The sequence below is a fragment of the Vanacampus margaritifer genome, chromosome 19 (genome assembly GCF_051991255.1).
Source record: "Vanacampus margaritifer isolate UIUO_Vmar chromosome 19, RoL_Vmar_1.0, whole genome shotgun sequence".
NCBI classification, from domain to species: domain Eukaryota; kingdom Metazoa; phylum Chordata; class Actinopteri; order Syngnathiformes; family Syngnathidae; genus Vanacampus; species Vanacampus margaritifer.
Genome location: NC_135450.1, coordinates 17576366 through 17592304, shown reverse-complemented (window position 1 = coordinate 17592304; position 15939 = coordinate 17576366). Strand labels below are relative to the sequence as shown.

Here is a 15939-nt window from a genome sequence, read left to right as displayed (position 1 = left end):
TGCGCGCACGGCTATCTGTCAGAAGCCCAGATAGCATTCGAGATATTTGTCGGCATGTATAGCCTCGCGAGAACAAAGAATGCATTAATTCAAGCATAGGTCTAATTATTGTATGGGAAGGAATGCATTGCCCCATTGTTTGATCAGTTATCTCAAGGTGCAGTGTTGTTTTTAAGCCGTCATGGTGATCATTATTTCATTTGAAGCGGAAGCCAGTTGAACAAGTTTATCAGCTTAGTTTTTTTTTTTTTTTTTTTGAAAGCTGATTTATAGCGTCTTCTTTTTAATCCTCATTTCTACACACACCGCGGCTCTGCGTGGGTGCAGCGTGTGTATTATGATTATCATTTTGTTTTGGCACTCCACCCCCCTCTCCCCACCACCACCCCTCCCCTCCCACATGCCCTTTTCACTCAGTGCATGGGGGTCAATGCTTTATTTGTATAAATGTGTCTTCGCATTGTATTAGCTCCTCCATACGCGACCGTATTGTCCTGGTCACTTGTAATTACCATCAGGCCTGATGAGCCTTTTGTCCCAGGGCAGTCATCAAAAATAGTGGCCTGCTAAAAGAGGCTCTCGTCTACACACTCGCGCAGTTCGGGGATGGCTGAAAACCAAAAACCTTCATTTCATCTGCAATGACTGAAAACATCCGCGCATGTTTATGAGGCTGTTGAATATAATTGCAAATGTCTCATCTGGCCTGTGATCGAACGTGACACGTGGCAAGCGGGTCGTTTGCCTTGCATGTCGGGTTCAAATGCCGCACCTGTGTACACATGCATTGTGGCTCTTGTCATCTCTTCAACTCAAACTTTATTAATATTGCAAGCGTTGGTCAAATATGGAAATGTGGTAATTTAGGTCACTTAACATTCCAATTGGATTTGCACTCATGCAAATGAATCCAGCGCCTCAACTTGCTCCATGTAAAAGAGGCGGCGCCACGTCAGTATGCCTCCGACTGTTGCCTGCACCTCGAGGGTGTTATTAAAAACTACATCTTGTTATCTGGAACCAAATTGAGGGGAGCCTGAGCCAGGCTATGCAAAGGAGCCGAGTCGTAGTAGTCGGGAGCGGGAAGCCGACCCGAGATCCATTGACTCCTCGCCCGGGACATTTGCATGGGCGCGATTGGGCAGGTTAAGAGCAAGCGAGCGAGCGGCCATTTTGACTTGAGCTTCCCCCTTTGCAAAGCATTGTGTGCACAGGTTGGCTCATTTGAATGTTGTTTTTAATGATGGCCTCTGGGCTTCCAGATAGCGTCCCCACCAAACTCTCCAAGGCGACAAACGCCAAGCATATCATGGCATCCTGTATGGTTGTTTGATTTGGGAAAAGCCAAAAAAAAAAAGAAATCAACTACTTTGCAGTAATTGGTCATGCAAGTGTTTTTTTGCTGTTTGTTTATGAGCTGCAAACGTGCTTAGCGTTTCGGTCGGTTGGAAGGATTATGCATAAACTGTTTAATCAAGTCATGCTGGGAAACACGAGCACCACAACACCTCAAGTCCTAAATGGACGAAACATGTCAAAATAAGACACACAGGAAAGTTACGCTAATGCAGTTTGGCTTTTTTCTAGCGTGACGTAGTAAAAGTCCCATCACGTTACTTGACATGTCACTCACGAAAACATCTGCAGGTGACCCCGGATTCTGACCCGCATCACCACCAATGGATAGCCGAGTGCGCTAACTGCTAGGCTAAACTCCCACATAACCCACAAATGTGCACTTAAAAGGAAACACAACTTTTTTGTACAAAAATATGTCGTGTGGTGGTTGTGTTTGTGTAATAAAAATTAAACGCGCATTCATTGAAAAATGGGCGAGGGTGAGACACATGATGCGTCACGAGCTAATTGTTTTTTCATGGCTTAAAAATAACTCAACTATTATGTTACACTCGTAGAATAATTAGCAATGTTAAAATGTCACTGCAAGTAATACACGGTGTAGGATGGCAGCAGTTTAACCCTTGAATGGATTATTTCTAGGCTGCAAACTATTGCAAGATACCTCACAATGAATGCCTTAAAAAAATAAAATAGCCCAATGTCATTTTGCTGTATCAAAATAGTGATGACGCAAACAAACTCAGCAACAAGCGATTAAATGGTCTTTTTTTGTTTGTTTGTTTTTTTACACAAAGCCCAAATCTGACTCATTCATGTCGCAATCTGTCCTTCCATCTGTTGAATCCATCAAATCCGTTACTTTTTCTCCAAAAGACTTTTTTTGGAGGGGAGGAAACAATGTTGTCATTTTGGAAGGAAGGAAGCCCACATATCGGCTGAAATTTATTTTAAAATGTTGTGCAAGGTTGTTTGGTGTGATAAAATCACAACCTCTTGCAATATTTTCCATCTCCATTGCGTGGCTTTGGTGCATTTTTAGCTGCTTTGGCTTTGAGACGTCCCAGAAACATTTACGCTGCGATGTGCTTCATCAATCAACTTATCTTACGTACTATTTTAGCATCCTCTTATTCTTCCTACCACATTCTTACAAACCTCAGCAGATGTCTTCTTCTTTTTTTTGTTGTTGCTCTAATTTCACGCAAACCTCATCGCCCCTTCCACTAGCGATAATGCAAGTGTGTGTGTTTTGCACCTGCTTTCATCAGACTGTTTGACATTTCCATCCGCCTCTTTTTCATCTCATCAGGCGAGTGCAGATAGATGCCCACCCATGCACACAAGTGTATCGTGTTATAGAGCAGTTTCTTGAGTGAAAAACAAGCAATAGTGGCCATGTCCAATCCAATCATCGGGATCGCTCTGTGAAAATCAACCACGGATGTCATGAGTGGCTTAAGTCAAAGAATCGGGTCCAGGAAAATGACATCAACTGATATAATAAGCATTACGAGATGCGTCATGAAAGACCTGAGCTCAACAGTTTTATTTTTCAATCTTGTCACAATTTACACACAAATGAACATAACATCATTTAGAAACAATCGCTTTGAAATAAAACAAACGCACGCGAGTGACATAGAAATGTAGCTCACCCAGTCACATCAACATTATTGAACACAGTCGCGTTCTGCTTCCAGAGTATTATTTCACACACCTTTTACGCAAAATGCCCCTTTAATTCTGATGACCATTTTTTTCTTGCTGAGTTTCCCAAATTGAAAAATGTGTCTGATAATTTCAATTTTTCAGATTTTTTTTTTTTATTTGAGGCAACTGCAACTCCCCCCATCATCATAAAACAGAGACAAGCATGTAAAATCACTGCAGTAAAACACACAAAAAATGTCATAACAAAGTGCTACCCTACCGGTAGTTGGATCCCATGTTGAGAAAGTGACAATCCAAATTGACGACGTCTAATGACGTCGACGGAATTCATTTATGTTTACCGCAGCACTTAAGTCTCTTTCATTCTTTGAAGCTGCTCATCTTAAAAAATATATATATATATATATATATATATATATATAAAAAGATATATAGAAAGATATTGAACAGTGAACCTGCTCTTTGTGACATCATTGGCAGGCACATTTACGACCATAAATAAAATGCGTTGTTTTTTGTTTATGATTGACTGGTGTCCCACGTGACCGCGCAGTCTAGCCGGGCTGAGAGTTGCGCATGCGCAGAAGCGGCGCGATGGCTCCGGCGCTCTGACAGCGACACATATGCCACAACATTCGACCAAAAACGAACAAACCAAATTTTCCCAGCTGGCTCGACAAACCACACATGAGACAAAATGTCTCGACATAGAAACGTTCGCGGTTACAACTACGACGAAGGTACCTTAACTCGGCGAGTGGTTTAACCCTCATGACTAGGCCGCAGCATGCTAAGCTAGTTAGCCGGGAAGCTAAATTGCCGTGTTATCCAATGGAGCGCTAGTGGCTAACGTTAGCTCGTGAGATTGTTTTGTTGTCGTGTCAACTCGCAACCACTGCGTCATGTTATAAATGTATCCTACGCGAATGTGTTGTGTTTGGACGTGACAGAATGTGCTAAAAGATAAAGATGTACAGTAACAACTGCGTTGTATGACTATTTAGAACCTGCGAAACAAGTTTGCAAACTTTGTTTTGGTCCGAAAATGAATCATTCGTTCCCTCTCGTGACATTTCATTTAATTTATTAAAATAAACTGAAATATTACCATAGTAATTATTTCCCGTTTAATTGTGTCATTCATTTAGTCGAAATACCTCAGAAGATAACCAAACGGGTGGCATAAAGAATGCACCGTTCCAAATAGTGTTCACTTAACAACCAAGTAGTGAGTTGAGTAGTGAGAAGTTTTTGTTATTATTATTATTATTATTATTATTTTCTAGATTTCGAAGATGATGACATGTATGGACAATCTGTGGAGGATGACTACTGCATATCACCAGCAACAGGTGGGTTGCCTATTGGAGAGTTCAAACAGTGGCTGAGAAAGGCGCACCATCACAAGTTTTTGCCAGCTGATCCCAAGCAAAGATATGCAGCAAGTTTCTGTAGCACTGCGACACACAGGTTTTGCTGGATCAATATGCACTTACGGAGAAAAAATACGAAAATCTAAACCCGACATGTTTGTTGCACCATTAACATTGCATAGTCAAAGAGAGCCAGCCATTTTCAACACTGACAAATTAAATTGTAAATCATTTGTTAAAGTAATATCCCTACGTGGTGACTGACCAGTAGTATCGATTTGGATTATCTATACATCACCGGCATTAATTGATGGACAGAAATACATAATGAAAAAATGAATAATTTCCGGAGCATTTAAGTGAAATTACATAATTTTCCACAGTTCTAGCTCTATGTTTCTTCGCCTTTGTACAGCAAATCAGTTCATCTACTCTCGTCGAGAGAAGCAAGTGCCGAAGGAGGAGCCTCTTGAGGAGGAAGAATGCGAAGAAGAGGATGTATTGATGTCCCCCACCATCAGCCACAACCTTGACCCGCTTGATCAAGGTAACGTGCATAAATTTCTGAATAGATTCAGTCAGGCAGTCTTGATATTTAGCTCCTTTTATGGCCCCTCAGGATCGTTTTTTCTTTATTCCATATTATATCTCAATAAAAAATACATTTATATGGCTGGTGATGCAGATTATTGCTAAATAAAACCTTTCGGAAAGCAAAAAAATCAAAGCTTATTCGGGATCAGGAGAGATAGAGCATCCCAGAAATGAAGAAATCAATACAAAAATACATTTTTATTGATTATTTTGAGTGTGTTGTGCCCCGCCCCCAGCCAAGCTCTACTCCTGCCTGGACCACATGAGGGCTGTGCTGGGCGACTCGATGCCAGACTCCGTGTTGAACCAGGCAGCCATAAGATGCGGCTTCGACGCACAGAGAGCACTGGATGTGATCTTGTCTGAAGACCCCAAGATGGCCCCCGTCCCCAATAACATCGTCGCCGATGTCGAGAAAGCGCCGCTACCGCAAAGAAGCAGGCAGGCGGCCGTGATTGAGAAAGGTAGTTGTAGTTGTTTTCAATTTGAATGCTGGAATAATAAGTGTGATGAGAACGGTAATTTCTTGGAGCTCGAGGATTCTCAAAACAAGTAAAACTAGTTGTAAGCAAACTCCCTCTAATGGTACGTGAAAGAATCACTGCCCAATCGCTGTTCACTTGTACTTTTTATTAGTTTTACGTTATTCTTTTTAGATGCAATTATTTATTTATTTTTTGTGCCATATAATTGAAAACACTGCGTGTAGCTCATGACATTATTCATTCCAATCTACTGTGTGGCGAATGAGACTGTGGCATAGAACAGCATCTAATATTTATTTACAATAAGCAATTGCACAAAAACTTGCAAGGCAAACTTAAAAGTCAGTTGGTTTGTGGAGTCAACATCAGAAAACACAGGCAATGTTTCAACCGTCTTGGTGTTGTTTTTTTTTGTGTGTGTGTGGGGGGGGGGGGTCAAAAATCTGGAAATACAATATGTCTGTAGATATTAACTTCAATTCCATTTTTCCCCTCCACTATCCAGAATAATTATAGAAGCTAAAAAGTGAGTCGTACATAAAAACGTATATAATTTAAGAGCAACTTTTTTAACAAAGTGCCTCTTTCCCCCCCCCTTTTCTGTTCCTCCGGATCGATGGTGTGATTCCTCCGTCATGTCTGCGCTTCTCCCTCCTCTTGGCCAACTGCAATCGGCTTCTGTAAGGTAAGGAGCCGACTCGTTTGCTTCTCTGTCAGACATGGTGGCCGCGGCGCCCAAACCCGACATATTCGCGCACCTCTGTCCGCTCGACATTTCGTCCTCGCTCACGACGCTCGGCGACTGTCAAAGGACGCATGATCGCGGGCTAGGCGTTAGCGGCGCTAGCCTGGCGCAGCTCATTTCTGAACATGAACGCAAAAGTCAACAGACAGGAGTGGGCGACATGGGGCCCGGTTTGGCTGCTGCTCCGTCCCCGAATGCTCCGTCTCTTGTTTTTAATAATAATCTGACTTTGGGCACGTTAGCGTATTTAAATATGTCATCAGCTCCTTCGCTGCTTTCAGCTTCTCTTAGTAGCCTCTCCATAACACAACCCGACGTAAAAACTGCAACTCCTCCTCCTGGATTTGGGTTTCTGGGTCCCGTCGTACACAATCCGCAATCAGCGGGAAGCGAAGACTCAATTTGTCATCCTAAAGGAAGCCCGTCGTTGTCCGATTTAATCCAGGAGCATTCCAACCGTCGCCCGATTTTCACGGACTTTTGCTCCGGCGACAAAGGAGGGCTACGCGAGGCGCCGCCGACTCTCTCGCTGTCCGAGCTGGCCTCGCAGCACCAAAACAGAGTGAACCCCCTTCCCAACAACACGGACATAAACGTCGGCGGGATCATGTCGCTATCCGAGCTAGCATTGCAGCACCGCGCCAGAAGCCCTCCGGCGGAGACGCGCCAGGCAGCAGGTGCGCCAAAGCGAGCGCCGGGCCTCCCAGAGATGCTTCCTGCCTCGCGTTTGACCTCCGAAACCTCAGCAGCCTCAAATAGGTCACAGTACTTCTTCAGCTCGCTCGTCTCACCGGCAAAAACACCGCTGGTGGAAAGCTTTGGGAAAAGTGGTGCCAAAAGTGAGCCTCGCCGCAAGGTTGAGAACCCCAGCTCGAACCAGAGCATTGATTTGAGCGCTCTCATGGGTAACGTTGACCATTTGCCCGCACCGTCCTTTCCCGAGCCGCTCGCCTTCGGTTCAGAGTCTTCAGTCTTCGCTCGACCGTCCGTCTTTGCCATCACGTTGACCTACCGGAGCTGCCGGCGCCGCAGGAGAGCTACAAGGCTCGGCAAAGTCGCACAGAAGGCAGGAAGCTCTCGAGTGGTCGTTGTCCACAAGGCCAACGAGCAGCACGGACTACTTGAGCGGATCGTCCCGTTTGTTTTTGACACGCCTTCGCCGGACGACATCATCAAGGCCAATCAGAGGAAAGCTTTCACCAGATAGACCAAAAGTCGGATGACACCAGACTGAGGGGAGCCAACCAACATTTCATGTGATCTCATGAAATATTTGTACCTTAGCATTTATAGATTTTTTTCCTTTTGTTCAACAGACACTTCTTATGATACTACTGTACTTGATTTTGTTGTCTGAATTGTTTTTTTTTTTTTCTGGCAGCTAAATGAATGTCTTATCAAATTTTATATGTCGTTTTTTCTTAATTCTGTGTACAAAGATGTTTCCATGATTTTTTTAAAAACAAAAAAACATTGCTTAAGGCGTTTTAACCACACTTGACAGGAATGACGTTTTCGAATGATCTTTAAAAGTGTGGCCTCTTTTCTTGTTTTGGGCTTGGCAAACCCCACCTCGAAACCAAAAAGTTGATGTTGGTGCAGGTGCATCTATTGGATCTGGATCAGCTAACCAGGCTGATGGTTTACTGCTGCTTGGGTTTGACATCATGAGAGAGAGAGAGAGAGACAACCTTTCTTTTTTTGGGGGGGTTGAAATGACACCTGGAGTTTTTCTCATCAACGAGTGTGTCACACACAGACGTGGTTTTGCACGGAATAAACCCCCCAAATCATTATTATCAATGACTTAAAGGAATAATAATGAGAAAAATGTGTTTTAAGTGGGTGTGTCACCACAAGCTGCCTGAGGTTAGTTAACGTGTTCATTTTGAAATAAAGCTAAATTTAAATATGAGTCATGTTTGACCTTCTTTGCCCATTTAGATTAAAGGGATGGTAGAAAATAAGTTTTGCCTCATTCAAGTCTTGATCAAATAATTGTTCATTACCATATTGACTCTATTCCCAGCTAGCTGTTTGTAGAAGCAGTCATTTTGATTAGAGTTATGATTTGAATCCTTAATGTATGCATCTAGCATTGTGAAAGGCTCTTTTTTTTTCTCCCCATTTGTAGCGTGAGTCATGATGAGGTTTTGCTTTGAATCATGTCTGAGTGAATGACGACCATGGACTGTTTATGAGGCAGGCTGAGAAAATATGGGCTGATGTACAAGATACTTGTTGAGTCATTTTCTCCCGCTTGACGAAATGCGCTGATGGGCCAGTGTTTGGATTCTGATGGGTGTCAACCCCACGCAGGTGCGCAGGACCCCAAGGCCGTCAAACACGGACGAGCCTGCCCCAGGAAAAGGATTGATAATTAGGGCAGATAGTCACAAAACCGGTCGAGCCCGTTTCTCCCGTGTAACCTTTGGAAGAGTTTGGAAATGTCTTGTGATGCCAGTTGAAATTAATGGAAAAACATTCATCCTTTTTTTTTTTTTTTTTTTTTAAATCTTTGCGGCTCTTTCTTGTTTGCGCGACTTGGGGCAATGAAACAAAATCATACATACAAATAAAGACTTTTGCAACTGCTATAAATGATTTGAAATGTGAACTGCTGTTTATATTAGTCGTTTTTTTGCAGAGGATGAAGAATATGTGCCTGTACGTAGGCATTTCCCATTTCCTAAAAACCTGTGAGCAAAAATATTGCAGTTTCGGGATGTTCTGTGCCAAATCATCGGGGGAACAATCTGAAAATTGTAGCCAAGCATATTTTGAATTTATTGAGACATTGTGTACTTTTTGATAGTGATTTCACAACACTAAATCTAAAATTCTAGCAACAATTAGGAGTTAAAGTAACCTCATCCTCAGATATTGATTGAAAATTCATTGATAGTCATTAAAAGTGGAATATTAATTGAATGGTCATTGAAATTAGATTTTTCTACAACTGGTATTTTTTGCTTAATTTGAATGTTACTTTAGTTTTAATTTCATAAAGTTTTAAAGGTTTTGAAAGGGAAGTTTTAAAACTGCAATATACTGTACCTTAAAACCACATTTTCTGTTTACAAAAATAAAACTAATAATTCTAGGGAAAATGTCGTTCGTTTTCGTCTTTGTCAGTTAAGATAATTTCATACATGAGCTTTCAGAAATGAAATGTTTTTATTTTTCTATTGCTGCACAACCATAGCTACAGAAGAAGGAAGGTAAAAGTCTGTTTGTTGTTTACTTTATTAAACAATAGTTTGTAGCCAGTTTTTCTTTGATCTTGAACTCAACAAATATTCCATGTTTTAGAAAACAACTAAAACTAATAAAAACGAAACCAAAATGAAGCATTTCCGATTTTTTTTTTAAACCAATATAAACTTACAAGCTTGCATTGAAAACTAAAGAAACTATAATGAAAATTCAAAACCATATCCATAACTCTGGTTAGCATGATATAGTTGTTTGAAATGTTTAGTTTAGTTTGAGAGTAAGCGTCAGCTGGGAGTTGCGCTAAACATCCCGAAGCATCGTTTTTTGTACGAATTCTTTCTCCTCTGCCAAACTGCTGCTTGTTGTAAGTGACCGATTTGGGTTGCTCTTATTTCAAGGCAACGCTGCATTTCTGTCAAGGATCTGCTGTGGCGTGTGCAAGTTCCACAGGTGCCGAGTGAGCACCTTTGTCCGGCGACTTCTTTTGAAGACGAGCGAGCGAGCGAGCGAGCGTGTGGGTTTTGAGCAAGATGCGGCGCTTGAGGAGCAAATGTCACCGCAGACGCACATCCACTCGCTGCATTCGGCTGCCGACCATCTCGTTCTCTACGACGCGACACCTACGTTGGAAACTCTCAATCTCATCGCGTCTGTCAGGGTTCGCAGCTTTGGCAGATCAAATGAATTTGGGTGGTCGCACAATGCGCAAAATTCGTTTACTTGCTTCAGTTTGACTGTCACTCTTGCAGTATGCTCCAAATGACAATTGAAATCCAAATATAAAGGATCACATTAGTTTGTTAAGATGAATGTGGAATCACAAATGACATTCCAATGGTTTTCATCAAACTTTTGTTCTTATCTGACTGTACAAAACAAATCATTGTTTCTCCCAATCGGTGCCAAATACACCTTAAAATGTATTTTCTGGGAAATAAAATAGTTAATACATTTCTAAAATGCAGTGCCTTGAGATACAAGTGACCTGACTTAATTGATACGATTTTTTGCAAACTTGAGATCCAAGCGCTGTTTGGTGGCGGTGGTGACCTCAGTTCAACTCTCTTGACAATAAGCAGCAGTTTGGTGAACAGTCAAGGATTCAAAAAAAATAAGTCAGCTTAAAGCTTCTTAATGCCACTCCCCGTTGAGGTTTACCATCAAACTAAACAAAGAGAATTACACGTGTATTTAAAACAACCACAGCTTTGCCTTAAGAAAGTCTGCTTAGCTTAATGCTGACAAACATTGACATGCTAACAGTTAGCATTGATATTTGCGGTTTTAGAAGAAATGGTTATTTACTGTCACACCATCTTACTGAGTCATTTGCAGTCATAGTAGTTGTAGACGAAGACATGTTTGTTTCTCCCGTTGGCCAAGGCAGGCTCACTCGAAGGAGCAGCACAATGAATTGGATTGTAGCATTAAAGTGGAAGTCAACCTTAAACAATTCTTGACAGATATCCTATTGGCCCTTGAGTGCTCTGAACCAACGGCAGGGCAACTTTTTCATGTTAAAAAACAAACAAACCAGGTATCGGTACGGTATCGGCATCGGCCGATACTGCAAAACTGGCAATCGGTATCCGGGACCAAAAAATGGTATCGGAACAACACTAGTTGTTACCTCAAACCTGAGCAACTGTGATGTCATTTTCAGTCGACAGCAAAAAACGGCTGGATTTTGCTGCTTAACTCATATTTCACTAACGCAATATTAACCAAAATAGCATATTTAGATCAATGGTGCTGCATAGAACAAATCATCGTCAAAAAACTAAAGATTTGGGTTGACTTGCGCTTTTGAATTGTTGACCATCCATTTTGTTATGGTTTTACGCCGTTTTTGTAATGTGCAATATTTCTTTATTATTGTTTTTTTTTTTTTTTTAGTTAGGCTGGAACAGATTAATTTACCATTAATTTCAGTAGGGAAAGACGATTTGAGATTTCAGAAATTATTCAAGTGGATTCATGATCTGTTTTATAGGTTTTTGATAGTCTTGGCATTTTCCGTTATTGGAGCAAATGAGGGAAAATATGTAAAGGCCTTCTTAAGGGTTAAACACAGGGAGCTGCACATCAAGCACAATGACGTGACTAACCAGGATGTTGCCTTAAAGTGTCACACATTTGAATGTGGTTGGGATCACTCTTGAATTTAAATAGTAATGAACTTCATTGAGGGATAAATTCATTTCTTTGGCCGCCCGTAGGCGATATCGACTAGTAAGTGTCTATAATAGAGTGCTTAGCATAAAAGCCGTTGAAGCTGGTTAGCTTAGGCTGACAAGGATCATGACTGACTTGCATACAACCCCTTTCGGACCCACGTTCCTGTCAGTCCCCCCTCCGTCAGCCACTGCCAGCGCTTCTTATTTGGCTTGAGCCTGTGTGTTCTGACAGGGCGGCGGGGCTGATATTTGCATATCCTGGGCCCGCTCCTCGCATCCTGTGCTCAGTTAGGCCCTCGGGGCCCACTTGTAAGGATGACTGCGAGATCCTGCTCCCAAGCCTCCAGAAGCCCATTTGTTGTTTGTAGTTGAGCTCAGGCCGCCCTGATGTCACGGCTGCCCTCGGGCCCACTCGCAAAAGAAACAAGACTAACCTGAGAGCGCAGACCTCCACCAAGGCCAAACAACAATTCAACATAGTCGTGCCTTGTTGTTGAGTGGCTCAAGGCACACTTTTTTTAGTTTGGCATTTAAATGATCTTTTTAACCCCTTTTATTTCTTTATGTAGTTCCCACTTCCTTACATCATATTTTCTTTTAGCTTGTAACTTTTATTTTGTTTTCTTAAAATTTTTAGCTCCAGGTTTTTCTGTTGCCCGCCGTGTTTTTTTCCTTTTTTTCGGGGGGGGGGGGGGGGGGGGGGTCCACTTGTAGGCTAAATGCTACAAAGATAGCACATTTTCCCCATAATGCCACGGGTTATTACTTGTGCATGTGAGAGTGAAAAAAACAAACTTTCTTTAAGCATTTGGCCCACTTTATACCGAGACGTACAAAACATGATTTATTTGTAACTTTTATGATTTATTATGCGTGCCGTGCATGACTAAGGTTCAGCATGTATGTGCAAGTCAATACTCTGCGGCATTATGGGAAAGTATGCTATGTTTGTAGCATTTAGCCTACGAGTACTTTGAATGAATTTGTATGCTCGAACGTGTTTGCAAGTACGTTTGAACGCACTTGCAGTGAATACATTTGAACGTATTTGCTAGTCAAAAATGTTTCCGCGCTTTGGTAAAGTGGCAGCGTGGTATGTTGTGACGGAAATTCATTTCAAATGTGCCGGTAGCCTTGCGTCTATCTTTCTTGGATGGCTGTTTACACATTTAATTGCATGCCCTGCCACGGTGTTTTTGTAAAAACGCGGTCGGCGGTTGTAGCGTAATCTGAAACATAAACAAACCAAGAAGTTCCACTCAAAGCAATTATTTAAAAAGAAAAAAATCATGTCAACATAACCTCATCTTTTGGCTGCAACTATCTGGCAAGCTTCCTTTTATTTTGATGGCAAAGCACAACATGTTCGTTTGCTTAAGGAGATGTTTGTTTCTTCCAACATTGGAAGTAACGGTTCCGCTCCGATGCACGACTCGGGTACGCGACTGCGCTGTCTTTGTCAGCCACTTTCATTTCTAGACTTCCATTTCAACTCACTGCATGTGTCATTTTGATTGTGAGCAGGCTGACCCAATTGTGTTGGGGATTAATCAGTCCCTCAGTATGGCCAGATTCAATCTGTCCACTTTCTTTGCTTCAAACACCACAAGGACTTTCTTTTCCCTCTTGTGCTGAGTCAGTCGTAATTGCTTCATGTCGTCATTGAAATAGGAATGAACAAAATGTGCACTTTTCTGTCAAAAACGACAGAGAAAATTTCCAAATTGTCGTCAATGTGGTGTAGTTGTCAAGATGAAATTGTGCAAAGTGTCTCGTCATGCTTCTGCTCTAAAACAGGACGCACAGCCACTTGAGAGATTAACCCTTTGCGAGCCAGGAAGTAACACCGACCATGTGCAACCTTACAGTCTTAAATGAATCAGTGGCAGATCAGTATGACTTGCACCGTTGGCCATTTAAGACTGGGATGACAAAGCATTTTTTTTTATTTTTTGGGGGGGACAAGACTTTAAATATGAGCTAGTCAAATCTTTCCCATAAGAGATTATGCGGAGAAATCTGTTTTGCATTGTCAGTGTACTTTAATCAGAATTCTCAGCATTGTTTTTTGATAGCGAACACAAAACTGATTTGAATATAAGTAAGTGTAAGTCATGTATGTATGTAATAAGTAATGTAAGTGTCAGAGAAACCAGAAAAATCCGGGTCATGAAAATGCGTAAAAGTGATCAGAGAATTTTGCTAAACTATTTTCTTGTTGGTTATATTGAATCTGAACGAGAGTGTCCATCCGCCTTCTTGTGTTCCTGGTAGCTAAAAGCAGAGACGTCTCAAACAATAAATTGGACTGTGAAGTCGTACCCAAAGTGGCCCGCATGACCGTCTCTGGCAAGAAGCAGACCATGGGCTTCGATGTTCCCAGGTACCTAAAACACACCCGCACACACATCTGCTAGTCACAAGATTAGGTACGCCCCCACAAGGCACTGATGCTCTTGTGTTAGCTCTCAATGAATGTTAAAAAGCAATCGCAATTTGATCTTTTTTTGTTTCAAATCATTCCGAAAAAATAGAACGTCTTAACCCTGGAAAGCGAGAACATCTGCATGTGCTTTGCAAAACAATTCTCTTCAAATGAAGACGTTTTTCCCGCCATCCGTTCCATTCTGTAGCAGTCAGGCCAGACGTGTGCCGTTCATTTGATTCTTCGTGACGATTCACCTTCACTCTTCGCTCTTTTTTGGTATCCTCAGCAGCGGGGATAACGGCGTCGTGGCTGCCGTAGCGCGGCGAGGCAACAGCCCCGAAAACACCAACGAGGCCACGCCCAAACGACCCGAGACGCCATCTCGGGGTTGGAACGAGGACGAGCTCTCCGGCGTTCCCACTCCCGGACGCTCCGGCGGAAAGGCCCGGCAGGCCATTGATGTGAAGGCTGAGCTGGAGAAGAGACAAGGAGGCAAACCTCTGCTCAATCTAGTGGTCATAGGTAACATTTCACCTTATTAAGCCAAACATAACATATTCAATACAAAGCTATTTTGAGCCCTCTGTTTCATGAGTATAATATTTTTTCCCACCATTAAAACCCTGACGTATATGATCTGACACAAGCATTGCACAGATAATCCATTAGAGGGCAGTATCACCCAGCTGATGGCTTTTCCAGCGACCTTGCAAGTTCGCCCCAATTGACGAGAGAGACACTGATATTTATTAATTAGTGGAAAACGTTCTTTCTGATTTTGGGAAATACTTTAAAAACATTATATTTTGACAGTTATAAATGTACAAATTTAAAGCATTGTGACCGGATGTATCAAATATGACACAAATGGAAGTTGATTTAAAGAAAAAAAAAGTTCAAATGGACTAATAAATACTCTATTTAGAATCTGAATTTTCACTCATATTTCATGGCTTTCTAATGGTAGTTGTTTGGGGGGTCTGTAGAACTTGTTCAACAAGTAGAGAGAGAGTCAAAACAATGGTTAATACAAAAATATTGATGCAGTCGGTATTAAAAAAAATAAAGTAACTACTGTAACACCTTTTTTTTTTTTATCCACAGTCTCGTGGAGGATTAATGAAGATGCATTTGTTTGAGTGTGCGTTCTTTTCAAACTAACCTTGTTACATTTAGGCCATAGAAAAGAAGTGAGTCAGTAGTTTCACAAGTTTTCAGTTTGTGATAGTGTGAAACCTGCCTCCATTTTATCTGTCTGTCTTCATATCTGCACTTTTGCAACTTTCCTTGTCACATCTCCCGCTTCCTTTCGGCCATCTCTTATCATCCCCCCCGGCCCCCCTACCTGCTTTATCACTCCCGTCGCAGTCTTCCTCTCCCATCTTTTCTCCGTTTACGTTGGCCGTCCCGCACCCCACCAAAAGCGGTCTCTTGTCTTCACGTCTTGTCTTCCTTATCCAACTTGTGCAGGTCACGTCGACGCCGGCAAGAGCACGCTGATGGGTCACCTGCTCTACCTGCTGGGCAACGTCAACAAGCGCACCATGCACAAGTACGAAACCGAGTCCAAGAAGGCGGGCAAGGCCTCGTTTGCCTACGCCTGGGTGCTGGATGAAACTGGCGAGGAGCGGGACAGGTACGCGTCCGCGTGGACATTGGGTTCACAACCTCACAAAAAAAGGAATCGGAATTTTCAAATGTCAAATTTTTTATTCAAATGTATGTAAATATGGACTGTACATAGCACTACAAGTTATACACATTCACATGTAATCTTGATCATGAACAGGTAACTCATTTTGAACATATCAGAATGGCGAACAAGTCAGTATTTTTGGCGGGTAGGATTTTGGGAACGGGTATTCGTTTTGGAAGGTATTACAAATTA

General features: G+C 42.1%; 1 protein-coding gene across 4 annotated transcripts in view; it reads left to right on the top strand.

Annotated features, from left to right (window-relative positions):
• hbs1l (HBS1-like translational GTPase) overlaps nt 1-15939 on the top strand; it is a 41443-nt gene that overhangs the window by 19934 nt on the left and 5570 nt on the right. The window contains exons 1-7 of one of the 4 annotated variants that reach the window (XM_077552653.1): nt 3584-3773; nt 4320-4385; nt 4822-4953; nt 5237-5464; nt 13898-14006; nt 14338-14573; nt 15522-15687. In XM_077552653.1, coding sequence (XP_077408779.1) covers nt 3731-3773; nt 4320-4385; nt 4822-4953; nt 5237-5464; nt 13898-14006; nt 14338-14573; nt 15522-15687 — 980 coding nt within the window. In that variant the 5' untranslated portion in view covers nt 3584-3730. The other 3 variants (XM_077552654.1, XM_077552656.1, XM_077552657.1) reach the window with 3 other exon arrangements.